At 49.7% G+C, this 25580-nt stretch overlaps 3 protein-coding genes, 1 long non-coding RNA gene and 1 pseudogene across 4 annotated transcripts; 3 read left to right on the top strand and 2 right to left on the bottom strand.

The window, feature by feature from the left end:
* The first annotated feature begins 206 nt into the window (after window positions 1-206).
* Window positions 207-2362, top strand: LOC120654254 (pectinesterase-like). The gene is made up of 2 exons (XM_039931770.1): window positions 207-1307; window positions 1616-2362. Exons 1-2 carry the CDS (start codon window positions 239-241, stop codon window positions 2299-2301), a joined length of 1755 nt encoding a protein of 584 aa, XP_039787704.1. The 5' UTR covers window positions 207-238; the 3' UTR covers window positions 2302-2362.
* A 606-nt stretch (window positions 2363-2968) lies between these two features.
* Window positions 2969-4940, top strand: LOC120653766 (annotated as a pseudogene).
* Window positions 4901-5960, bottom strand: LOC120657401. The gene is made up of 3 exons (XM_039935710.1): window positions 5712-5960; window positions 5452-5576; window positions 4901-5319 (listed from the first exon to the last, which is right to left on the bottom strand). The coding sequence occupies exons 1-3, from the start codon at window positions 5856-5858 to the stop codon at window positions 5241-5243; spliced, it is 351 nt and encodes a 116-aa protein (XP_039791644.1). The 5' UTR covers window positions 5859-5960; the 3' UTR covers window positions 4901-5240.
* A 1035-nt stretch (window positions 5961-6995) lies between these two features.
* On the bottom strand, window positions 6996-23631 carry LOC120657399 (protein TONSOKU-like). The gene is made up of 20 exons (XM_039935709.1): window positions 23233-23631; window positions 21755-22552; window positions 21026-21202; window positions 20796-20887; window positions 20330-20428; window positions 19800-20248; window positions 13544-13572; window positions 12639-12881; window positions 11984-12131; window positions 11709-11828; window positions 10279-10379; window positions 10057-10180; window positions 9608-9720; window positions 9142-9253; window positions 8862-8966; window positions 8457-8523; window positions 8251-8371; window positions 7966-8136; window positions 7763-7880; window positions 6996-7692 (listed from the first exon to the last, which is right to left on the bottom strand). The coding sequence occupies exons 1-20, from the start codon at window positions 23530-23532 to the stop codon at window positions 7184-7186; spliced, it is 3996 nt and encodes a 1331-aa protein (XP_039791643.1). The 5' UTR covers window positions 23533-23631; the 3' UTR covers window positions 6996-7183.
* Window positions 23632-23785: 154 nt separating this feature from the next.
* LOC120657400 lies at window positions 23786-25044 on the top strand. The gene is made up of 2 exons (XR_005668154.1): window positions 23786-24163; window positions 24313-25044. It is a non-coding gene; the product is annotated as an uncharacterized LOC120657400 (long non-coding RNA).
* The last annotated feature ends 536 nt before the right edge of the window (window positions 25045-25580 follow it).

Here is a 25580-nt window from a genome sequence, read left to right as displayed (position 1 = left end):
TCCCTCCTGACGATTTTTAACTTAGCGAACCGTGAATGAAGATGAACTAGTCCCGGCCCTCAACAGATTTCAGTTTCTCCCCTAAATCCCCCCCTAGCCGAGCATTGATTATGCGGCAAAAGGCACTGTGCCAGCTCTATAAAACCCCTTTGCCTTGCACACTGTAACCTGCAGCTATCGACTCAATAAGTACAGAGCAGCCAAGACCTGCACTGGCAGCTCTGCCTCAGCTAGAACAATGGAAACGTTTGGTGGGGCAAGCTCGCCAGCGAGTCAGGCGAAGAGAAGGCTACCCATCGTTGCATGGTCCTGCGCCATGGCCACAGTGCTAGTTCTCGTGACGGTGGCGCCTGTCGCTGCCAGAAAGGGAGACGAGGTGGCATCGGGGGTCGGCGTCAATACGGCCGCCGTCTCGAGGATCGCCACCACGTCGGCGTCGGCACCGCCGTCCAGCGCGAACGCCACGTTGATCTGCCGGTCGACGCCGGACCCGAGCGCGTGCGAGACCGCGCTCACGTCGGCGGAGGCGCGGTCGGCCCGGGACCCGTTCGCGGCGTCCGTCCAGTTCGCGATGGCCAGGGCCACGACGGCGCGCTCGCTGGCGCGCAACCTCTCCGCGTCCGCGCCGGCTTCGCCGCCGTCGGGCATGCATGACTGCGCCGAGCTGCTCGACATCAGCCTCGCCCAGCTCCGCGACGCGCTCGCGGGGTTCGCGGCCGACGCCGCCGGGGCCACGACGTGGCTCAGCGCCGCGCTGACGAACCAGGGCACGTGCGACGACAGCCTCGCCGCCGCCACGCCGCCCCCCGCTGGGCGGGATGCCGTGCGCAAGCAGGTCGTGTCGCTCGCGCGGTTCATCCGCACCGCCCTGGCGCTGCACGTCAACAAGGTCAAGGGCGTGGGAGGAAGCGCCGTCCCGCCGTCCGCCGCGCCGCCACCTAATAAAGGCACCGTGTTCCCGTCCTGGTTGTCCGAGCATGACAGGAGGCTCCTGGAGTCTCCGGCGACCAACGTCATCGCGCCCGACGCCGTGGTTGCGCTGGACGGCAGCGGGACGCACAGAAGCATCAGCGAGGCGATCGCCGCCGTCACAGCTCCGGTGGGCACCAAGGCGAGCGGCCGCGGCGGAGCAGGAGGATCGAGAAGGAAGGTGATCCACGTGAAGGCCGGGCGGTACAAGGAGAGCGTGAGCATCTCGTACCAGCAGGAGGACGTGATGCTGGTGGGCGACGGCAAGGGGAAGACGATCATCGACGGAGACAAGAGCGTCGCCGGCGGCTACACCACCTACTCCTCCGCCACCTTGGGTACGTACGTAGGCATCCATCAGCCCTTGCACGAGCACGACTAGTCCTTACATGTACTCTTGGATCTGGTGACAAACTTTTTCTCTTTATGTGTAAATATCTCTTCTTTATCGATCCATCTCATCTACACGAAGTACAGAGCGTACCACGTCGATGAACGAGTGCGATGTTTCACTTGCCATGTCGCTCACATTTGAATGTTGCCACTTTTTCTTAAGTCTCTCGGCAGTACATACCCTCCAATTGTTGAGTATGAAGAACCAACTAACCAACGCCCATTGTAATCTTTGCGATGACCGACGATGCATCTGCCATGGGCGCCGGCTTCATCGCCAAGGGCGTGAGCATCGTGAACAGCGCCGGGCCAGTGAAAGGCCAGGCGGTGGCGCTGCTGGTCGGCGGCGACGGCTCCGTCGTGTACCAGTGCGAGATCAAGGCGTTCCAGGACACGCTCTTCACGCACTCCAACCGCCAGTTCTACGCCGAGTCCGACATCTCCGGCACGGTGGACTTCATCTTCGGCAACTCCGCCGTGGTCTTCCAGCGCTGCAACATCCAGGCCAGGAAGCCCAGCCCGGGCCAGCAGGACGTCGTCACGGCGCATGGCCGCGACGACCCGAACCAGAACACGGGGATCTCCATCCACAGGTGCCGGATCACCGGCGCGTCTGACCTCGGCAAGACGCCGGTGTACCTAGGCCGGCCATGGAAGAAGTACGCGCGGGTGGCCGTGATGGAGAGCACCCTGGACGGCTCGGTCGCGCCGGCGGGGTGGCTGGCGTGGCCGGACCAGCCGGCGCCGAGCACGACGCCGCTGTACTACGGGGAGTACCGGAACACCGGGGCCGGTGCGGAGACGAAGGGGCGGGTGACGTGGACTGGGGTGCACACGTCATTGTCCACGGCGGATGCCGCGAAGTTCACCGTGGAGAAGTTCATCATGGGGAACTCATGGTTGGGCGCCACTGGAGTTGGGTACACTTCTGGGCTGTAAGAAAGGTTGGGACATACAGTATACTTCAACTGAAGCCCTTCACTGATTATAATCTGGACGAACAAATAAATAAGGGAAAAAAGAGACTCTGAAAATCCTCGTGCAAAAAAATTTATAACCAGTTTAATGTGAGAATATGACATCAAAATATGGTGTGTTTATTTGTGCAATTCGTTGTAATATTTTCTATCACCAGATAGAATTGCATTAGATAAGATAGTGCAAGCGGACTACAAACTGGAAGTCCCAGGTAAGATGTATGTTGGTATCACAAAGTCTTCAAATATAAAATTTGACTCCAATTTCGAGTACTACATAGTATCAGTTGTTATAAAGTTAACACACGTTGAATCTATTCATGTAATTTGAATCATCTTTGGATAGAGCAAATACTCCTTAAAATGCTGACAATCAAACAAGCATATAAATATAGAATTCAGTACTGAATTGGTGTAATGCAACCGTCCTTCCGAAACTTTGGCAAGAATTTTGCCCCACTTCAAGCTGGCGTTTATAAAGCTTTGAATGAACTACCCAAGAACTACCCCAATTTTAGCAGAGTGCAGTTTCTCCCTTAATTCGCTCTGCAAAGTGCTCAGCTGCCTAGCTATAAAACCCATGGACGCACCCAACTGTTCACCACGAGCTCACGCATCTAGCTGGAACCATGGAAACGTTTGCTAGGGCAAGCTCGCGAGAGTGGCAGGGGAGGAGGAGGCTACTGCCAGTTGCCGCATGGTCCTGCGCCATGGCCATGGTGCTAGCTCTTGCAGCGGTGGCAGCTGCTACCTCCACAACAAAAGGAGAGAACGAGGCAACATCGACGGGCATTGTGGTGGGCGCCGTCTCGAGGATCGCCACCTCGGCGGCCGCGCCACAAACGAGACAGAGCGTCACGTTGATATGCCAGTCGACGCCGTACCCGAGCGCCTGCGAGACGGCTCTGTCGTCGGCGGAGGCGCGGTCGGCCGGGAACCCGTTCGCGGCGTCCGTGCAGTTCGCGATCGCCCGGGCCACGGCGGCGCGCGCGCTGGCGCGCAACCTCTCCGCGTCCACCCCGGCCGAGCCGCCGTCGGGCATGCGCGACTGCGTCGATCTGCTCGACATCACCCTCCACCAGCTCCGCGACGCGCTCGCGGGATCCGCGTCCGACTCAGAAGGGACGCGGACGTGGCTGAGCGCCGCGATGACGTACCAGGACACGTGCAACGAGAGCCTCGCAGTCGCCGCCGTTCCAGCCTCCGCGGGGCGCGACGCCGTGCGCCGGCAGGTCGGCGCGCTCGCCCAGTTCATCGGCACCGCGCTGGCGCTGCACGTCAGCAGGATGGAGGGCCAGAGCGGCACTGCGCTGTCCGCCGCGCCGGCGCCATCCACCGGAAGGCATCACGTTCCCGTCCTGGCTGTCCGAACGAGACAGGAGGCTCCTCGAGTCCCCGGTGGCCAACCTCACGCCGGACGCCGTGGTGGCGCTGGATGGCAGCGGGACGCACAGAAGCATCAACGATGCGGTCGCCGACGTCACGGCGGCGCGCTCTCGGGCGAGCGGTGGCCACGGGGAAGGAGCTAGCAGGAGGGTGGTGCTCCACGTGAAGGCCGGACGGTACGTCGAGACCGTGAGAGTCCCTAACGCGAACGTGATGCTGGTGGGCGACGGCAAGGGGAAGACGATCCTCGACGGGCGCAAGAGCGCCGGCGACGGCTACACCACCTACAACTCCGCCACCGTCGGTACGTAACTCTCCTCGTGTGAAGGAGATGAACACGTGTCGTTCTTGTTCCTGTTGCAAGCTTTCGTTTTGCAGTTGTGCTGGGCGTGGGCTTCGTCGGCAAGGGCCTGAGCATCATCAACAGCGCCGGGCCGGGGAAGGGCCAGGCGGTGGCGCTCGTGGTCTCCGGCGACCGCTCGGCGCTGTACCAGTGCGAGATCCAGGCGTACCAGGACACGCTCTACGCGCACGCGAACCGGCAGTTCTACGCCCAGACCGACGTCTCCGGCACGGTGGACTTCATCTTCGGCAACGCCGCCGTGGTCTTCCAGAACTGCGGCATCCGGGCCAGGAAGCCCATCACGGGCCAGAGAGACACCATCACGGCCCAGGGCCGGTACGACCTGAACCAGAACACCGGCATCACCCTCCAGAAGTGCCAGATCGCCGGCGCGCCGGACCTCGGCAGCATGCCGGTGTACCTGGGCCGCCCGTGGCGCAAGTTCGCGCGGGTGGGGGTGATGGAGAGCGACCTGGACGGCTCGATCGCGGCGGCGGGGTGGCTGGAGTGGTCGGATCCGTCGGCGCTGAGCACGCTGTTCTACGGCGAGTTCCCCAACACCGGGCCCGGTGCAGCGACGAACGGCCGGGTGGCGTGGAATGGCGTGCACGCGTCCATGTCCGTCGCGGAGGCCACGGAGTTCACCGTCAAGAAGCTTATCGCGGGGGACACATGGTTGGGGGACACCGAGGTTCCTTACGCCTCTGGACTCTTTGAATAAAATCAAATCAGCATGGACTGTGATGAAATTTGTGGCTTCGTTCATCCAGTTGCGAACTGATGAACAATCGAAATAAAAGTAAAAAGGGGGGAAATTCTGGGAATGCTTATATTGATGTGACTTTGTGATATCATAGTCTCGGATTTGTTGATGCAAATTCCAAAGCACCCCAGTTGCTTCCATGGTGAACTTGGTGGAAATCGATTCCAGCTGTAGTGACTCAGAGGTACTGAAATTCTACTGCACTAGAAGGAACACGAACAAGCTGGTTTGATGCTTAAGGAAGCAACACAAAGTTTCATCTCGCTTATCGAAACGAGATGTATATGAACGTAATCGAACTAGAAATGTGGCAGGAAGAAACAGCCCACGGTTCGGTTTATTCTTGTAGCTGTTCTCAGACCACTGAACTCCAGATTACCTCTTCCTGCGCGGTGGCTCCATCAGCTTATCATTTCAGAGCATCCTCGTCTTCCAAGATTCGAAGCGTCGACAGCTCGATGAAATCAGTGACGCGGATTCCCACTGGCCTGCACCACAATTTGACAACAGAAGAAAAGGCAAGCTCTGGGTTCAGGCATTCTGAATTTTCTGATCCTGATCTGTTCTGCAAACGAAGAGTGATCGAGTGAAGCGAGATGTTAGGAAGGGCTTAGCACTACCATGGAAAGCAGGCCTTCTCCGGCAGCCGCATCCCAAGCCTGGGCCCTTCGTCGTACCCCTCGCAGACCATCTCTCCCCTGTCGTCTCTGTAGCACACCACCCCTCTCACCTGGTCCTCAAACACCTGAAAAGATCGCAGCGAAATTGGCACGAAAGATTCACCCAAATTCATGTGCAAGCTTGTTCAGAAGCTATAGGAGCAGTAGTTACTACTAGTTGTTAGCAAAGAACACTCATAAGCTACATGGAAAGCACTCACCGTCTTGATAGATCTTGTAGAGTTGGATAGGTGCTCACGGCTGCTGTGCACGGCCGTGCTGAACCTCAATGTCGCTCTCGCCTTCCTTGCGCCGAAACTTGGAATGGCCAAGGAAGCGAAGGGATGGCAGGAGCTCCTGATCGCCATTTGGCTCAGGGGAACCCTTGCCAGTTTTGGAAAAGAGAAGGGTGGTGAAGTGGTTACCAGAGGGGCGACCTCTTTTTCAATAACGAACTTATTGCAGTTTGGTTGGTGCTGAACAAGAAGTCACTTTTATATGCAATGCTGCAAAGTCCACAAGCAATGATCATAAAAATGAACAATGTGTCCAGATGAGATAAAAGGGCGTTGTTAATCATGTCTAGCTCTATAGTATCATTTACTTGCAGGGTTCATTTCGTGGCGATTTTTTTCCTTTTTGTGACACATATTTAAACCTCGAGTTTTGAAAATATTTTGATATTGTTCAAAATATTTGTTATTAAAATAAACGGCTCGTTAGATGATTGGCTTGCCAAGTTGCCATGCATTTAGCAATCTTCTTTCATTTGGGTGGTGTCTCAGCTTACCATGCTTCCTTTTGGGTTTGCGGGCCCAGTCACTCCCATCATAGACATTATCCGCATAATTGTTAATAATACTCCACTCTCTAATTTGTACAACCGACAAATCCTTATCTGGTGATGTGATGCACTCGACAAAACTAGATATCTATTGCCAATAGTGGGTAGCTGGACCCCAATTCAGTAGTTTCAACCACCTCTGCCATTCCTCATGACATTATTTGATTTGTAAAGACCTCAAGTGTTCTCTTCCATGTGATGTTTTAATCGCGATTTAAGATTTGAAATGTTTGTATCACTGTTTGTGTTGATGATGGAAATCAAACCTCACCCTGCAAACATAAAAGAAACTTGTTTATTCCCTCCCCATCCAAAGGGATCAGCCCGGCATAAAAGAGTTACCACTACCTAGATCTAGATCGGCCTTGATGAAAAGTTCTTTTTTTTTCCTGGATTGCGCAAAATAACTGCACTCAGAATTAATAAAGTTCATGCAACCTCAGGGTTGCAGTAGTTTCTTAAAAAACTGCGCTCAGTTGTATTAGAGAAAACACAAAGAAATGCCAGTCCGTTTACAAAGCCCATAGAGGCAAAGTAAACCAAAAGAAGGCAACAAATAGAACGAAAAGGAAGTGATAAAACAAACCAAAACTCATAAATCCAGGCATGGTGTAAGATGACAAGTTGCTAGCGTGGAAAGTCAGGCTAATAATTGCAATTATAAACAGAAGAGAAAATAAAACGATAAGCATGTTCCATATACATTCCCGTGAGTCAGCATAATTACACTCGTTTAAGCCAAAATTTTCAATCGAGATTCTGCTCACCTCAGATGACAAATCGCAGTTACATTAATGTGGTATATTTACAAAGAGCAACCATAAATTAATATCGGTAGGTCGGCCAGGTTTACATTTGCAAGTCTCTTCTGCAACAAGGTTTCATGCCGCAGCACCTCATGCCATCCACTGAAAAATGAACCACATCCTTATTTACATGTTTTTGAGCCATTCCATCGCCTCTTGGAGCAGAAGCCCAAGCAGAATACAGCGACTGTATGGCCTCGTCCGACAAACCATTCCGACTGAGATCAAGCACCCTCAATTGCTTCGCTGAGATAAGGGCCTCTGCCAGTTCTTGGATAATTTGACAAGAGTAAGAGTTTTTCTGCGATGAACTTGCGCAGCTCCTATGTGCACCTGATAGTGCACGGTGGTTCTCATTTTCTGCTTCATCTTCACTGTCTGCAACCTGCATGTTCTCAAAATTGAGGTTCCCTCGGGCTATAGCATTGCTTGTTTCAGGGTTGTTACATTGTTTTTGCTCATTGGTTGTTGATACTTCCTGCATGTCTTCATTGTTCTCTAGTGCTGAGTTTGTATTCTCAGCCAAGCGCAACTCCTCCAGTTGGTCATTTCCTGAAAGCAGCAGAAGATTATCAGCTTCAGAGAGACCTTTTTCTATTGTTTCAGTGTAACTGTTCATCACCTGATAGTGCCTGAATAATACAAACAATTCCAGCAAGTCCAAGGTTGCATCTGTCCAGTGTGAGAGATCTAATACTGCATCGGGGATTCACAAGCATTGCCTGAATAGCATCACATCCCTGCATTGTACAACACAACACAGTGGATCATGGCTCCCGAGATATGGTAATACATATTACCAGAACATCTGAGTAGGAATTAAACCTCCAGGTCAATTGAATTTCCTCCAAGGTTTAAGTCAAGAATATTGATACGAGAGAGATTTGTACAGATTTGTGCAAATTCAGGTGCTGTAAGGCCACAGTTAGACAACTCCAACCTCAGCAAATCTTGAGATGTACAAAATAATGCGTCAGTAAGGCTAATTGTCCCAACCTGCATAAGAGTAGCACATATAAGATGAAATGTTTGTGTACAACCTGCAAATATTAACCATACATGGCAAGCAAAGCCTTTTAAACAATTTAAAAAGATGGAAAGAAAATTCACCGGTCCAATGGAAGTTCCACCTAGCAGAAGTCCGGATAAGCATGAGGATTGTGCAAGCAGGCACAGCTTATCAACCGTTAACTTATTCAGTTTTATACCAGTCAGGCTTAGTTCTGAAAACCTGCAAGGACGAAATGTTATACTTGATCTATTATTTCGCTACACGTTGGTATCTATCAATAAATATGGAGAAAACTTCTGCTAACCTTGTCAGAGAGGCAAGTTTGGATAGAAGGTTAAGCATTGCATTGCCAGATATCGGATTGTTCTTTCCTGTCGAGAGTGTGGAATTTATGAGCATTTGCACTGTTATGGCAAGTGGGCCGGCCACAGGCCTAGGCCCACAAGTACTGCGCGTGAACAGTACCGCGGTACTGTAGCGCCGCCATAGGTTAGGGTTTAGGGTGAGTCTAGAGATTAGATTACTTAAGGGTCAAGTTTGTTAGGCGCCTTGTCTATAAAAGGCTGCTATGAGTCCTAGGGTTAGGCAAGCAGAAAATAGATCAAAGAGCAGCTCAGAGCCTCCAGAGGGAGGGCGAGTTATCACAAGTGTCACAAGTGTCAATAGTCTTAGTTAAACACAAATCACAAGTGTCATGCAAAAGAAATACCTAATGAGAGATGTGAAAGTACCGACCCTTCATGCAGTGCATCTGCCATCTTCTGAACAGTTCGTGATGTGATAGAACACTGCTCAATATTCAAGCTATAAAGACCTGTAAAAAGGTGAAAGAAGAATCATATATTTTATGAGGCAAAGTAAAGGCCCTATGACATGTCAACTAAACAAAACAAGAAAATCAGAGAAAACCACAGCAAGCCTGTATCCTAGCTTCCTCAAGTTTCCAAAAGATGCTATATGCATTTCTAGTGATATATCAATTTACATACCTTTGCACTTTTGCAGGATTGTGAAAAGGTAAGAACTGCATGCATCAGTCAGGCGATTCCCAGATAGATTAAGTACTTCCAATCGATCAGTCATAACAGCACACTCGCATATCTGCTCAGTATTTAAGGAGGTAAAAATTACTTTGTGATTTTTACTCTATATGTTGTAAAGCACGATAATATATTTTAGTATTTAAGCATTTGTGTTAGGAAATGATAATGGACCAAATGTGCTGAGTTCAAATAAAGGTTCTCCTTTGATAATAGAATATTATTTATTCTCAAGAAATGGTTTGCATATCTTGCATTCTTGTAACATGATTCTGTTGAATATAGTATATAAGATTATTATATGCTTGCATGTTTTTCCTTGTTTTTAAACAGGATCCACATCATAAATGTGCAGAAATCATTGAGTACCATATTATTTCAATTTGATGAATAGGTCTCGGGGATCGCAAAAAACCTGAAATAAAGCAGTGGGACCAAATCGATTACAATGCAAATCCAGAGTCAAGCCACCATATGTCTGACTCGATGAAGCAAATATATGCTGAAGCCTTTCGATTGTTTGGTTTCCTGTGATTTTTTAACAGAATGACAGAAATAACAGATCAGTCCAGCAGGCAATAAGAGCGAAGTAGCGATTCAATACTATCCCACAAATTAAGATCAAAGCAGTATAGTCAGCAATGGAGTGGTTGAATAAGGTCCTTAAAAGGCTATAACAATCATGGGTTTGGGTTATTGGAAGAGCATAAAGCACTACATGTAAGGGATCGGTAGCAAATGTTAGATATCAATAGTAAGGAAAGCACCCATTTAACTGTAACTGATTTCTACAGTGCTGTCAAAATAATGATGCACGGTGTAAAGACAAAACAAAAATGACCTGAATTACTGGAAAATAGGTACCTAATATGTTATGAGAAAGATCCAATACTGCTATTGTTTTATGTGATATTAGGGCATCAAGAAAGGGCGTAATTGACAGATCCTGCAGTCCGCAATCAGAAACAATGACTTCATCTTCAGAGACCTGTCAGAAAACAGAAGACATGCATATTTGCAAAGTTACTATACCTGCTTTCTAACATTATCATTCAGATATAAGTCATACATATCTAAAATGCTTACCTCAAGATTATATAGTTTTGTCAGCAACTTCTTATTGGGTGCTTCTGATAACTTTGTGCAGCAATCGACATACAATTTCATCAAACGCTTTGGCACCCATTCTTCATTATAAATATGGTATGTCAGAAGATGTTAGATTGTTAACTGATAAAAATATATGCAAACAATGTTTCACATTTTCATCATGATGCATTCCTATGCAAAAGAATGAACTTCATCCATCAAAGCCAAGCACCTGTAAATCTGTGTATAGGGGAAGGAGGAAAACAGAGATGACATATAGAGATAGCTGGTGCTAGCTATGTGTACAAAGCTCAAGTATCCAATGGGTGCTTAAGAATCCCAAACATATAATTACTCTAAAGCTTGTCTATGAGCCAGACCCCAAAAGCCCCAGTGACTTGGAACACGAATTGATGGGCATTTTTTTGTATTTGGGGCAGCTTTGATGCTGAATTGCTGATGCATAAAGAAACCAGAAAGTTACGAAGTACTGCTACATGCCATTTTCAGTCCATTAAAAGTTAGCATCAGCACAACCACAATGACTCAATGACGGTCTAAAGATTGTATGGGCCAGCACTGGAAGCTTTAAATAAAGAATAAAGAGCAAGGTATCTTGACATCGGAAGGTGAACAGGTGCCTAATCGGACTGGACTGGTTAGGTGGCCTTGGTAACACTCCTCAGGTCCTGGGTTGGACACACGGTGGAAGCGAATTTCAGGCTGAGGTTAAAAAAATCCCCTCGCTTGCCTACATGCCAAAGCACATGGAAATGTAGTCCCAGCCCGCCAACCCGCTCTCACACGGGTAACGGCACAGGTTATGGCACCCCTGTGTAAGGTTGGGGCAAGGGTTCGGGGGTTTTCTCAACCTGCGTGAGAGGTCTTCTCTTAGCAAATACCCGGGGGGCCATCATTCCCCCGCAGGTTGAGTTTTTTTTTTTTTTTTGACATCGGATGGAAAGAGACATGGTCAAGGATTTCGCCTATTGCCCTGTTGTCATTACACTACACTGGAGTAGTTGGTAGATTGACACTCCCATTTTAGTAGGTTAGAATGATCAGTATGAAAATCACGTATTATATGCTATTCATGTATTAGACATGTTTAAATCCTCAGATCGATTATACTGTATGCCAGCAACAAAGATGGGTATATTTCTTCCCTTACCCAATCTTGCCTAGCCTTGCTCTTGGGCAAGTAAATTTGGATTTGGGCAAGATTTCTTTTTTTTTCACTTGCTTTTGAGAAAGATAGTTACGCTGTTCTCCAGTACAAGGTTTTTCTGGCCTACTAGACACGGGTGCCAATATGAACAAATGATTTTCATGTGTCCTAGTCCTAGCAACTATCGTTGGTGCTAGTCCTAAGGAGATAACTAAGAACACGGTAATCTATTCTATCAAAAGATAATTTAGATGCATACCATCAATAATAACATCAACACACTTCTGCTCAGAACCAAGCTGATCATCATAATATATAGGTGCTGTATCATCCAATATCTTTCCACAATACTTGAGTTCCCCAATCACAGGCAACAAACCTAGAAAGTAACTAAATGTAAGACCCCAATCAGAAAATCTATCAAAAATAAAATGTTAGTGTACAATACTAGGATACCAACCAAGCAAAGTAGGATAAATGCAAAGAATACATAGTATAAGAAATTGGCAAGGAAGTAGAACTTAAAAGGCACACCTTTGGCCCTTTTCTCATCAGAAATCTGAAGATAATACACACATGCCACTTCAACTTTGAGAGATTCGATGCTAAAAGCACCTTCATGTATATAAGCACGTCCATCCAAGTAAACCAGATGTTCACCAATTCTGAAGGCCCAAAAGTGCTGCACAGAAGAAACATCCTATTTATTCTAACAAAACACAGAATTAATTATGTAACTTATACATAATAACTGCTGAGGGTATGAGGCTAAGGACCATGCACATATTCACTAAAAGGCACTCTGAAATAGACAGGAACGTGCACACAAATCATGCATCAATCCAACGCCCCCCCCCCCCCCCCCCCACATACACACACACCAAAAAAAAAAAGAACATCCATCATGAAGGTGGCAGACTGGCAAGATGATAGCGTCCATGCAACAGATGTAATGAAAAACAGAAATGTGTTCTTGTTTGGTACAAGATCTGCTTCAGCGCATTAGAACATTTGTGGCAGCACAAGGGTAATTAGCTGAATTAAAAACAACACATTCTCACTGAGTTTTTCCAAAATGAAACCAAAAGAAAGGGAATGGAGCCATTTGTGATGCTTTTCACTTGCTAACATTCCCAAGAAAATTATAATTTGGTGAGCATGGGAAGATAGAATTAGCAATAATACTTACATGATCAGCATCTGTGGATTGAAAACCAACAACATTATGGCTTTCATGCCGACTGTTTGAACCAGGAACACGAAACTTGGAACCACTTGCTGCTGATTTGGATGCTGATCCCTTTCCTACACTGGAAGCACCTAATTCCATCCCTTCAAAAGCATGACCAATAGGACTACTTGATTTGAATGAACAGATACTCTCCTCAGCAGCGCAGGGTGCATCCCTTGTATCATTAGGTTGTAAAGCATCCTGCAGGTGGATAGTAGCTCTCAATATATGTTGCTTTCAGAAAAGTACAACTTGCAGCCAAGAACTGCTTCTTAAATTTTCATCAACATCTAATGCAACTTGCACAAAGACTCCAAAATCCATCCTGGGTTTTCTATTCGACTTCTCTCCAAACCTCGACAGCAAGACAACATATCCGCAGGCAAAGAGAACCAGCAAATGTTGTGAACAACATTATGGGTCTGTTTGGCAGATCTCTCCAGGAATTCATGGAGCTGGAGCTCGGGGTACATTGAGGGCCGTTTAGATGAGCTCCTGGGGCTAGTCTAGCCCCAGAAACTTTTGGAGCTGGAGCTTTGGACAAGTTGAGGGTATTTGCTTTGGGCATCTTGATTTTATATGGGACTAAAAATAGATATTCGAACTACTTTATTCCATCCTACAAACTCTAAATCCCGCATGGATCTCAGAGCTGGAGCTACGCCAAATAGGCCTCAGGGTGTTTGGGTGAATCCATTTTGTTTCCATTTTAAACTAAAAATAGATAGCTAAATCACTTTATATTAATTAGCCTACAAAATACAGATATGATGTAGAGCTAGGAGCTGTAGCCCTGCAAAACAAAGCCTGTGTTCAATTTCTGTAAAGAACATAAGTCCAAAGGATTGTTACTGTTGTGTTACCTGATTTCTGTTGCTTTTCGCTCCATGATCTGTTGGTCATGAGAAGGAGATGTCAATACAACTAGGAAGTGAAATTTAGCCATTCCAACATGAGTATATAATGTTGGTGTATATTGAGCTCATGTGTATAGAGGCCCATCTAGAGGCCCATGTATAGGATTTATATATACCCAAAATTCTAGGGTTGGGAGGAATACATCCATTATTCCTTCCTACATGGTATCATTAGCCTAGGGTTAGGGTTCCCTCCTCCCTCTCCTACCCAGCCGCCGCCGCCGCCGGCAGCCATGGCCTGCCGCCGGCACCTCCCCCCCTCTCCTCTTCCTCTTTCCCTCCCCTGTCTTCCTCCTTTGCTCCTGCAGCCGCCGCCGCCGCCGCCCCCTTCCCGGCCGCTCCCGCGGCCGCGGGTGCAGGGGGCCGCGTTGTCGCCTGGCCCAGGCCGCCCGCCGCCCTGGTCACCTTCTCCCACCCGCTGCCGGATCCCGCCCCGCCCCTGCCGGATCCCGCCGCCGCCGCTGCTGCCGACGCCGCGGGCGCGGGCGCGGGGGGCGCTGCTGCCGCCCTGCAGCAACCGCTGCACCAGTAGCCCGGGCTGCAGCGGCACATGGCCGATGCAGCAGCTGCCGCCACTGCTGCCGCCGCCGCCCAGGGCACACTGCCGCCGCGCAGGACGCCCACCGCGCCGCCATCGCCGCCGGCAAGCTGCCCGCCGCCGACGCCGCGCCCGATCCCGCGTGACCTGGCCTCGGGATGTCGCCCGCGGATGCGCCGCTCTCCGCCGCCGCCCTCCGTGGGCAGCAGGCCGATGCCGTTCTCGCCGCGGCCCTCGCCGCCAAGTCGGAGGCTTCGGCGGCCCAGGAGCGGGTCTGCGTGGCTGCCCTCGCCTGGGAGCGCGAGCGCGCCACGGCCGACACCCTCGCTCTCCGGGTCGCCGAGGCAGAGCAGCACTTCCTCCGCGTCTCCTCCGGCCAGCCCGTCGACCCCGAGCCCGGCGCCTCTTCCTCCCACCAGGCCCCGCCAGCTGGATCTGGACCCCGGCACGACCCGACCGACCCCATGGTCGGCCAGCTCCACCTCTAGGCCGCTGGCGTCCAGAACATCAGGGCCCTGTTCACCGTCCTCCTCGACCCCACTGTAGGATCAAGAACACCGACTAGAGTGGGGGGATGAATAGACGGTTTAAAATCTAAAACCAACAACACTAGAGAAATTTAATTAGTAACAAAGGAAAGCACTATGTCATATTACTACTATCTCTAGATGGGTTTGCAACATAGGATGACAAGATACAAATCAAGTTCTAGTAAAGTAAATTGGTCAAAGTAAAAACAAAAATTAAAGTGAGCAAAAGAGGTAACCAAGCTTGACACACGAATTTATCCCATGGTATCGATGACTTGCCGGTCACTCCTAATCCACGTTGAAGTAGATTCCAAGAATCAACCGCTCCTCTATCAAGAACCTCTTGATCTTGAGCCGGCTTGAATCAAGGAACCGCTCCACACCTCGATTCCACTAGAGTTGCTCTTCACCACTCCGGTGAGGTGAGCACAAGACCTCTCACAACCGAAATCGGGGCTCATCAACAATCTCCTTGGAGGAGCTCCACGAAATCCTCTTCTCCAAGCCGTCTAGGGAGCGGCAACTACCAAGAGTAACAAGTCGATGACGCTTGCTTGAAGTTTCCCTAGTGCCACAAAGATCAAACTATAGATGCAATGCACTAGGAAGCCCTCACATTCTCAAGAATGCAATCTCTAAGCAAGTGTTTGTGAGAGAGGGATGTCTTAGCTCTATAGTGTCAAGTATGCAGTCCAAAATGACCAAGAGAAAGACCCAATGGCCGGGCATTGGGTATATATAGACATCCCCTCAAAAATTAGCCGTTACACTCTTTTCTGCGAAGTCGCGGACCGTCCGCTGTTCAAAAACTGGACCGTCCGCCGTTATAAGCCAGTGAGTCAGAGTGCATTTAATGCGTGTCAGAACTAGCCGTTACAGCCCTGGCAGACCGTCCGCGCCCCAGGGGCGGACCGTCCGCAGTTAAGTGTTCCACACCATCAGAGACGAACATCGTCTCTGGTACAACTTTGAAATTAGCCGGCGGACCGTCCGCACCCCAGAAGCGGACCGTCCGCAGTTCATCCTTGAAATCCACCAGAGACAACAATGTCTCTGGTACAAACTGTCAAATAGTCGGCGGACCGTCCGCGCCCCAGGTGCGGATCGTCCGCAGCACAAATCATAAGCCCAACCAGAGAAAACACCCTCTCTAGTACATTTTGAGTTAGAGCGGCGGACCGTCCGCCCACCTGGGCCGGACTGTCCGCCAGACACATCTAATTTCCACCAAAGCCAAACATGCTCTCTGGTACGTGTGCGGACCGTCCGCGCTCCAGGGAGCGGACTGTCCACTCTTGTGCAGTCAGCTCTCAAACTTGTTCTTTTTCAAATCTTGTCAAAACGTCGTTAGCCCTCATGCATGCACCTAGACATTTTGAGCAAAATGGCACTAAAGACCCGTCAAGCAAAATGGCCTGGGGGGTGGGACCAGGACGCTCTGGCGCAGTCCTTCAGCACCATGGGACTGACGCCGTCAGTCAGCACCGAGTGGATCGCCGACTTGGGTGCCTCCTTCCACACCACTCCTGATGGCAGTATCCTCTCTTCCGTCCGACCCCCACACCCCTCTTGTCCTTCTTCCATCATGGTTGGTGATGGGTCTTGCCTTTCTGTCACCGCCGTGGGTTCAGCTTCTCGTCTTCCTAATGTTCTTGTTGCTCATCAGATGGTTCACAACCTTCTTTCCATTTGTCAGTTTACTGCTGAGAACTCCTGTTCTATTGAATTTGACTCTTCTAGTCTTACTGTGAAGGATTCAGCTTCCCGGTGTCCGCTCCTCAGATGTGACAGCCCCGGGCCCCTTTACACTCTTCGCCTTACTGCTTCCGCTGTTCCGCCTCCGACTTCTTCTTCGTCTGCTGCTTTTGCCGTGACGCCTTCTTCCACCACCTGGCACCGCCGGCTTGGACACCCCAACCGCGACGTTTTGGCTCAGCCCAGTCGTAGTACCGATGTTCCATGTACTAGAGCTCTTGCTGAGTACATCTGTCATGCGTGCCAGTTAGGTCGTCATGTTAGACTTCCTTTTTCTTCTTCTTCACATGCTGCTCATGCTTTTGATCTTATTCACTGTGACATGTGGACATCTCCTGTACTCAGCATGTCTGGCTATAAATATTATCTAGTCATTGTTGATGATTTTTATCATTACTCTTGGACTTTCCCTTTGCGCGCCAAGTCCGAGACCTTCCCCACCCTCCTCCACTTTTTTGCCTGGGTGTCCACTCAGTTCGGCCTCACCGTTAAGACCGTCCAGTGCGACAACAGGCGTGAGTTCGATAACTCCACCTCCCGTTCCTTCTTTCTCTCTCGGGGTGTTCAGCTGCGTATGTCTTGTCCGTATACCTCTCTTCAGAACGGCAAGGCTGAGCAGATGATTCGCACGACGAACGACGTCGTGCGCACACTTCTGATCTAGGCCTCTCTGCCCCCGCGCTTCTGAGCTGAGAGTCTCCACACCGCCACCTACTTATTCAACCGTCTTCCGTCCACAGCTTCTCCTGCTCCCACTCCACACCACGTTCTTTTCGGTACCCCTCCTCGTTACGACCACCTTCGGGTCTTCGGGTGTGCGTGTTACCCTAACACCTCCGCCACTGCTTCTCACAAGCTGGTGCCCCGCTCGACTCGTTGTGTGTTCCTTGGGTACTCCCCTGACCACAAGGGGTACCGATGCTTTGACCTCACCTCTCGCCGCGTTCTGATCTCCCGACACGTCGTCTTTGACGAGTCGGATTTCCCCCTACTCTACCTCTTCCACACCTTCTCCTGACCCCGAGTTGGATTCACTGTTTTCGACTGACCCGGTGGTTCAGCCACCATTACCTGTCTGTCATTTCCCTGCAGGTTCTCCCGGCACACCGGCTCCGCTTCCGGTGATCCCTGTTGCGCCGAGCACGGGCCCGGTGCCCTCGGTCGCGCCACGCGCGGCCCCCGGACCTCCGGTCGTACCGCGCGCGGACCCAATGTCTCCTGCTACGCCACGCGCGGCCCCGGTGCCTTCCCCTGCACATGCGCGATACGCGCAGCCGGTGCAGGTGTACCGGCGTCGTTCGGTGCCGACACCGGCGCCGCAGCAGTACGCTTAGCCGGTGCAGGTGTACCGGCGTCGGTCGGCGCCTACACCGGCGCCACCTCCTGCTCCGGAGACTCCTGCGACGCCTACGCCGGAGCCGTCGCCGCCGCCGCCTCCTCCGGTTCCCTCTCGAGCCGAGCCGGAGGTGTACCACCCGCTAGTCATCCATCGAGATCCTCGGCATATCCATCTCATGGCGACTCGGCGGATGGCGTCTCAAGCCGCGACTCTCTCCGCCACCGAGGGAGAGCCGCAGGTCTCTCCGGTACCCTCCTCTGTCCGCGACGCCTTGGCGGATCCTCACTGGCGTCACGCGATGGAAGAGGAGTACACGGCTCTTCTTGCCAACCAGACGTGGGACCTCGTACCGCGTCCGTCTGGTTGCAATGTGGTGACTGGTAAGTGGATCTGGACGCATAAGCGTCAGGCTGATGGCACACTGAAGCGATACAAGGCTCGCTGGGTTATCCGGGGGGTTCACTCAGCGACCTGATGTGGACTATGATGAGACCTTCAGTCCAGTCGTGAAGCCCGCTACGGTGCGCACGGTCCTCTCGGTTGCGCTCTCGCGTTCTTGGCCTGTGCACCAGCTAGACGTGAAGAATACGTTTCTTCACGGCACTCTGTCAGAGACTGTCTACTGCTCTCAGCCAGCGGGATTTGTGGACTCAACAAGTCTCAACAAGTCTCTCTATGGTCTGAAGCAGGCTCCTCGGGCTTGGTACTCTCGGTTCGCCACGTTCTTGCTGACATTAGGGTTCACCGAGGCCAAGTCTGACACGTCTCTCTTCATCTACCGCCGTGGGGATGAGACTGCCTATCTGCTGCTCTACGTCGATGACATTGTGCTCAAAGCCTCCAGTCAGCGGTTGCTTCAGAATGTCATCTCCTCTCTGCAGCAGGAGTTTGCTATGAAGGATCTTGGTCAGCTCCACCACTTCTTGGGCGTCACTGTTGAGCCTCGCCCGTCTGGTCTTCTCCTTCACCAGCGGCAGTACGCACTCGATATTCTAGAGCAGGCTGGGATGACTGATTGCAAGCCCTGCTCCACTCCTGTCGACACTCAGGCGAAGCTGTCTGCTGATCTGGGTGATCCGGTGGCTGATCCTACTGCCTACCAGAGTCTGGCCGGCGCTTTGCAGTACCTCACCTTCACCAGGCCGGACCTCACCTACGCTGTCCAGCAGGTCTGTCTCCACATGCATGATCCCCGGGAGTCACACCTTGCTGCGCTGAAGCGTCTCCTCCGCTACGTCCATGGCACAGTGGATCTCGACCTGGTGCTTCACCGCTCGTCCTCTGCTGAGCTGGTGGTTTACACCGACGCTGACTGGGCTGGCTGCCCGGACACTCGTCGCTCCACTTCCGGCTACGCCGTCTTCCTGGGCAGCAATCTAGTCTCCTGGTCGTCCAAGCGGCAGCCGGTTGTCTCCCGCTCCAGTGCTGAGGCGGAGTACCGGGCTGTCGCTAACGGCGTGGCGGAGGCGTCCTAGCTACGACAGCTCTTGGCGGAGCTCCACAGCCCGGTCGCCAGGAGCACGCTCGTTTACTGCGACAACGTCAGCGCCGTGTATCTCTCCACCAACCCCGTCCAACATCAGCGGACGAAGCATGTGGAGATTGACCTGCACTTCGTGCGCGACAGAGTCGCTATCGGCGATGTTCGGGTACTCCATGTCGCGACTACCTCCCAGTTTGCTGACATCTTCACCAAGGGACTGCCCTTCTCGACCTTCTCGGAGTTTCGCTCTAGCTTCAACGTAGCCGGTGGCTAGTTGTGGCTGCGGGGGTATTAGCCCTTTGTACTCTCTTCTTGTCCAGTCTTGAACACCGCCGTGCCGGTTGTTCAAACTGCGGGGGGGGGGGGGGGGGTTGGCTTTCTTGTTGTCCAGTCTTGAATACCGCTGTGCCAGTAGTTCAGACTGCGGGGGGTGTTGGTGTATATTGAGCCCATGTGTATAGAGGCCCATGTATAAGATTTATATATACCCACCCTTCTAGGGTTAGAGGAATACATCCATTATTCCTTCCTACATATAACACAAAAAAACCCCATACCTGAGACAGACATACTATTTGCCGGACTAGTTGATGTCTTTTTTAATTGAACAATTTCAGGACTCTCTTCGGATTCATCATCTGATAAGACCACACGTAAGCGTTTTCTACCAACAGAGTGATTAGTACATGATCTACTTAAAACTGGCCTTGTGTCTTCAGCCACATCACATAGTTCAACAACCTCTTTAGAAGAACTATGCATCTTGCGTGCCTTTATCTTAGATGAGCTTCTACTCTTATGAACGAGTGAAGCAAGAGTAACATCATCATCAGATTCCTCAGAATAATTATTCCCAACCTGCCAGTTGCTATCCTCAGGATCAAGTGTATTATCAGATATACAACCACCTTCAGTGTCAGTTTCTGAGCAATAGTCACTAACAGTATCCCTTGCTTCATGTTGATTCAACAGTTGCTTCAGGTTGTCTATTTTTTCCTGCATTTTCCTGAAAAGTAAAGTCTCTTTAGTAACAGGATAAAATAACATCTTTCTGCACAATGCACAATATCTGTTCTTATTAACTTACTTTGCTTCTTCAATATTATCAAATCGGACCATGTGACTGTAATGCATGTTCTCAAGGGCAGAAAGTTGCACATTAGGTAGGTTTCCTTCCACAGCAATCCTGAATATGATGTGATGCAAGTATCAGAATCTAATGATGGGAAAAAAGCATAGTGTTAAGGACAAGAGCAGCTAACTATTAGAAGATAGACTGTGTGGACACAAACATCACAATAATATGACACAAAATGGCAATTTGGGTTGTAACAAATAAACACTCTTATGCCAATACAGTAGTGCATAGTTTCAATCCCTTAATATATGCAGTGTTTTCATAGAAGATTTGTGCGATCCAGAACTAAAGATGCAGCTGTCCCCAGAATATTGGCGTTCAAATTTTCTTCTGGCATATTCATGAAATCTCAAAGCATGCAAGAGCAAGTGTGTTTAAGATTTGACTTTTGGACAGAAAAACATCAAGTCATTGCCTGTAGCCTTCTTCATAAGCTTGCAATGCACCAGCCCAATCACCACAAGAATCAAGAACATTGCCAATGTTCACTTTAGCTAATGCTTGCCCCTGAAAGAGCACATGTCCCAGATGAGCAAGATTTGAATCTAGAAGCATCAAGTAAAAGAGTGCAATGGAAAGGTGGTCCTTCTAGGTAGGAGGCATGTCAGAATATTCACAAATACAAATAAGGACATGTAGACTCACCTCCAAGTTCCCAATTGCCCGATACGTGTTCCAACTTTTCATGTACCACTTACGTGCTTTGCTGAAGATTCTAAGCTTTTGGTACGACTCTCCTATTGATAGAAGAGAGTCACTCAACTTTTCCTTATCATGAAGTTCATTTGCTACCCTTTTCTTCTCTTTTGAGAATTCCCGGTGCTGGAAAACAAATAGTTACATGAATGAGCCAAGGATTACTATATTGAACCACAGTGCCTTGTTCATATTAATGGGGAGAGCATACGTGCATTTGGCCTATTCTGTATCGATTTAATTCTTTTCATTTGTGAAACTTGGAAAACACATAAACTGATAAATAGTTAAGCATCCAAACCTAATATAGCAAACAAAATTATGTACGATGGATTCATTAGGCTCCTAAAGTTTTCAAACTGACAACATTCAAACGGTTGGTGCAGCATGAAAACAAAGAATATTGCATATACTGTGGAGTGGCTCTTCTAAAGAGTCTGACCAGATAAAAACTTATGTCCCTCACCAAATAGTTCCTTCAAGCCAACTTATTATATTGAACCAAATGTTCCAGATTAACAGACTGTAGTGCAACACAGAATACAGGCAATTAAGTCGGAAGTTATAATCTCACACTAACAAAATAAGTTCAGACGGAAATGATGGCCCAAGCTTACAGCTAATTGTAGGTGGCTAATGATCACATAATAGTTAGTAGTTACCATTCAGTTCACTTACTTTTTCCCATGCACATATCATCCTTGCCTTCTCAATAAGATTATCCAACCATGCATGCTGCTCAAGGAGGAGTTTTTTCTCTTTAGATGTTCCACGAGCATTAGAGGTATCTCTGACAAGTTTCTTCAGCTTCTGTTCGTCTTTCTTCAACTCCACAAGTACTTCAGCCGCTTTTGTGACAGTTTTGATATTCTGGTTAATTTGTTCTATTAAGGCATCCTCATCTTCCAAGCATGCTGCTATTGTAAGAGCTTTTTTGTAACAATTTTTTGCATCTTCATACTTTTGAACCCGAGATTTAACCTCCCCCAGATTTATGAATCCTTTTGCCTCACCTTGAGGATGGCGTATATAATTACATATCGCTATGTCCTTCTCAATGTGCCCCTCGGCTTTCTTCCATTCCCGTAATTCAGTATAAACATTACCTAGATTATGATGGAGCCTGGTTCGAGCATCATCATACGAATCTACCTCTTCGTCATCACATATCTTCAAACCCTGGATAAGTAGTTTCTCAGCTTGTTCAAAATTATCAAGTTCCAGCTCGAGCATGCCCATATTATTGTATGCATCAATAAGCTCCTTCAGAAAATCTGACTTTTGAGAAGGGGATTTCTTCTTTAGAGTCCTTGCCAGCCTCATTGATAATTTAAAATACTTCTTGGCATTCCTTATAGCACTATGGTCGTTTTCAGATCTTAAAAGCATTTCATGGTACGTTCTCCCAAGCTGCGTGCTAGCTCGCTGCTGCTCAACAAGGTCATCAGACTCCTTTGCAAGCTGTAGGTGCTTCTTCTGTCAAGCCAGCAAACATCAAGGAAAACGAAGTGTGAGTGACTGAGTTCATGTAGCAAAATCAGCAAACTATTCTAATAATCAAATCTCAATTGAAACAAGATCTTTGCATTCAAAGCCACAAGAGGTAGATTACAGAATGATCATACTTTCATAGATGTGCTATAACAGGAAGAGTACAACACAATTGGGGTTTATAAGCATATAAAAGAAATAAAACAATAAAACCATCACATATGGCTAAGACCACCACTACAAGCCCAAGTATATGCCAAAATGGAGGTGGGTGGGTGTTACATGTTCATAACTAAACATTATAAATTTAAAATGCATTACCATATCATAATTTAATGTACAGACACACTACCATACAGTCCACACCACAACAGGCATTCAAATGACTAGTTGACTACATACTCCCCTATGATAACATAATTTCAACAGTCAAATCCAACATTTGCCACTGAGCAGTCCAAATGCATGTCCAGAATAAAAGACTACCAAATGGACCAAAACTCCTGAAATTCAGTTACGAAATTCCAACTTCAGGACAGGTGGGAGCGAATTATGATTATGATTATGATTATTCTGCACAGCTTAACTGATTGCGCTTTCAACATCTGGAAACTATGGTGATATAAGTAATGAGGACTGAGGAGCAGCGGGATGTGAGAAGCGACCTGGTAGGTGAGTGCCTCGGAGAAGCGGCCGAGGCGGAGGTAGACCTCGCCAAGCGACTGGCAGGAGGGGAGGAGGTGCCGCTGGGGAAGGTGCTTGACGGAGACCTCGTAGTCGATCCGCAGCCAGCGGAGCGCCTCGACGTACTCGCCGCGGCGCTTGTGGATGTCGCCGATGACGTTGGCCCAGCGCGTCTCCTCCTCCCGGCACCCCTCCGCTTGCGCCTCCTTGAACGCCCGCTTCGCCCCCCGCAGCTCCTCTTCCTCCTCCTTCTTCGACTGCCGGCCGTCGCCGCGCCCCATCGCCGACGCTAGGGTTCCGTCCTTTTCCCCCCTTCCACCCGAATTTCCCGTGCGGGATTTCGGAGGGAGGGACAGAGGAAATGGCGAAATGGTGGGGTATTCTCCCGCCAAAATATTTGGGGACGCCTTCTCGCTTTCACTAACCGTCTGTTTGGTTGGATTGCTGGGACCAACCCGGACGGGTTCGACCCGTTTTTTCGCTGTTTGGATAGGGATTGGATAGGGGATGGAACCAACCTCAGGAGAATATACCTGTTCTAACATGCGGGTTGCCTTCGACGGTCGAAATCCGGCGGACGGAGCCGCTCCGCTCGGGTTGGAACCTTATCCCTCACGGTATCTCTCTCTCACCCTCCACTCGCATCTCACCCAGAGCCGCCCGCCGGCCAGGACCGCCGGCGCCGCCAGCCGGGCCCGCACGCCGCCGACCCCGCCCGCTGTCTCCTTTCCCGGCCGCCCCGCCGGCGCGCCGGACCCGCTGGAAGCCGCTCTCCTGGCCGGCGGCCGCGCCCGCCCGCCGGTCCCCTGCCCAGAAGCTCCGCCCGCCGGTGTCCCAACCCCCGCGGAGATCAGTACTGATTTGAATAGTTGTGCTGATTCGATAGATGAGTACTGATTGCTTAATGTACTAGTAAGTTAACTCCCCTGCTCCATTGTATGGTCTGATGCATATATATGTATAGTTTGATCTTGTTGACATTGGTTGCCTGCTCAAGTTTTATGACATCTCTTCTGAATTTAGAAGCTATTTATGACATTGCTTAATATTCTACTTAGCAGGAGCTAGGAATTTGGTTAGGCAAGCAGAACTTATTGCCGATGCTACTTGCTAGAACCATTCGGAGCCTCATGCTATGTAAGAAAACTGAAACTCAGTTCTGTTTCACTTAACACCAGACTAGTGCAGCTCATATCATCTGATAGTTTAAGAGCCTACAGATTTTGCTGACCAGTTGTTCTGTTCAGCGTAAAAAATTCAGGCTATGATGCTTGCCTGCTTCATCAGTTGGTCCTTTGAATCCTTGATACTGCCAAATCAGAAGCTCTTCTGTTTTGATTAGTTTTTTCCTATTGATTATGCCCCTTTCATATCAGTGACCTCGTGTGCCTATGTAGTGTTTGGTAATCTGCATTCTATTTTGCTTAACTGCTGCCCATTACTACCCCTTCCAATGTGTAGCCATCCAATGTCTAACAGATGATAACATTTTGTCAGGCTCCATTCAGAGCTCCCCATTCAGTCATTTTCATTCAGTTTCGTCAGTCACAAGACAACAGATACATGCTCGAGAGCACAGGCTTCAACTTCAACCCTTGGATCTTCATTAGAAGGTTGTGGTCCAGGCCTCGAGTTGTGCCGGCACGTTCATCGTAGACCCGCCATGAATCCTCATTACATTCAGTGAGCAATCTAATTCAAGCAGCCTGCATGCCTCGAACTGCAACCAAAAAAAACTTAGTATACAAATATTAAAAGATCGAAAATGCCGTCAATATTTACTCACCGCTCCAGCTAATGCCTCATCCCTGTGTCGTGCATAGCGATCCTGCGAAGTCGCAACATGCGGCTGTGGATGCATGTCAACATACGTCAAACGGCAACGAGTCTTCGGTTCGTACCAGGTCAGGTACGCCCGAAACGAAGGCTCAGTGTGTGGACCGGTATCCTCAGCCAACTGCTTCGCCGCTTTGCCTCTCCCTCACCCCTCCTCTCCCTCCCTTCCTCTTTTTTTTCTGGATTTTTAGCAAGAAAAATGAGGGGGGAGGGGCAGCCAACACCCTTATATAAAAGGGGGGGCGGCCGCCCCCTGCCGGGCGGCCTGGGAGGCCGGCCGCCCGGCCGGTTCCCAGGGACCTGTCCGTAATTTTTTTTCCTCTTTTTCTTGCAGATTAGCCCCTGCCGCCCGGCAGCCGGGCGGCCAGGTCCTGGCTGCCCGGCAGCGAGGCGGCCGGGGTATATTTCTGTAAATTTCCAACTCGAAAATATATTTTTGTAAAAAACAGAAATAAAAAATAAAATAAAAAAACCGCCAATATTCCTGGGCTGC

This window comes from Panicum virgatum, chromosome 1N, assembly GCF_016808335.1.
Source record: "Panicum virgatum strain AP13 chromosome 1N, P.virgatum_v5, whole genome shotgun sequence".
Classification (NCBI taxonomy): Eukaryota; Viridiplantae; Streptophyta; class Magnoliopsida; order Poales; family Poaceae; genus Panicum; species Panicum virgatum.
This window is presented reverse-complemented; position numbering and strand designations above follow the sequence as displayed.

Coding starts and splice junctions, on each gene's coding strand:
- LOC120654254 (XM_039931770.1), top strand. CDS start 239: ATGGAAACGTTTGGTGGGGCAAGCTCGCCAGCGAGTCAGGCGAAGAGA. Junction 1,308..1,615: donor CTACTCCTCCGCCACCTTGG/GTACGTACGTAG, acceptor CCGACGATGCAT/CTGCCATGGGCGCCGGCTTC.
- LOC120657401 (XM_039935710.1), bottom strand. CDS start 5,858: ATGGCGATCAGGAGCTCCTGCCATCCCTTCGCTTCCTTGGCCATTCCA. Junction 5,577..5,711: donor CTACAAGATCTATCAAGACG/GTGAGTGCTTTC, acceptor CGATCTTTTCAG/GTGTTTGAGGACCAGGTGAG. Junction 5,320..5,451: donor GAGAAGGCCTGCTTTCCATG/GTAGTGCTAAGC, acceptor ATTGTGGTGCAG/GCCAGTGGGAATCCGCGTCA.
- LOC120657399 (XM_039935709.1), bottom strand. CDS start 23,532: ATGGGGCGCGGCGACGGCCGGCAGTCGAAGAAGGAGGAGGAAGAGGAG. Junction 11,829..11,983: donor TGATGAGAAAAGGGCCAAAG/GTGTGCCTTTTA, acceptor GTTACTTTCTAG/GTTTGTTGCCTGTGATTGGG. Junction 8,137..8,250: donor GTGGAACTTCCATTGGACCG/GTGAATTTTCTT, acceptor ACTCTTATGCAG/GTTGGGACAATTAGCCTTAC.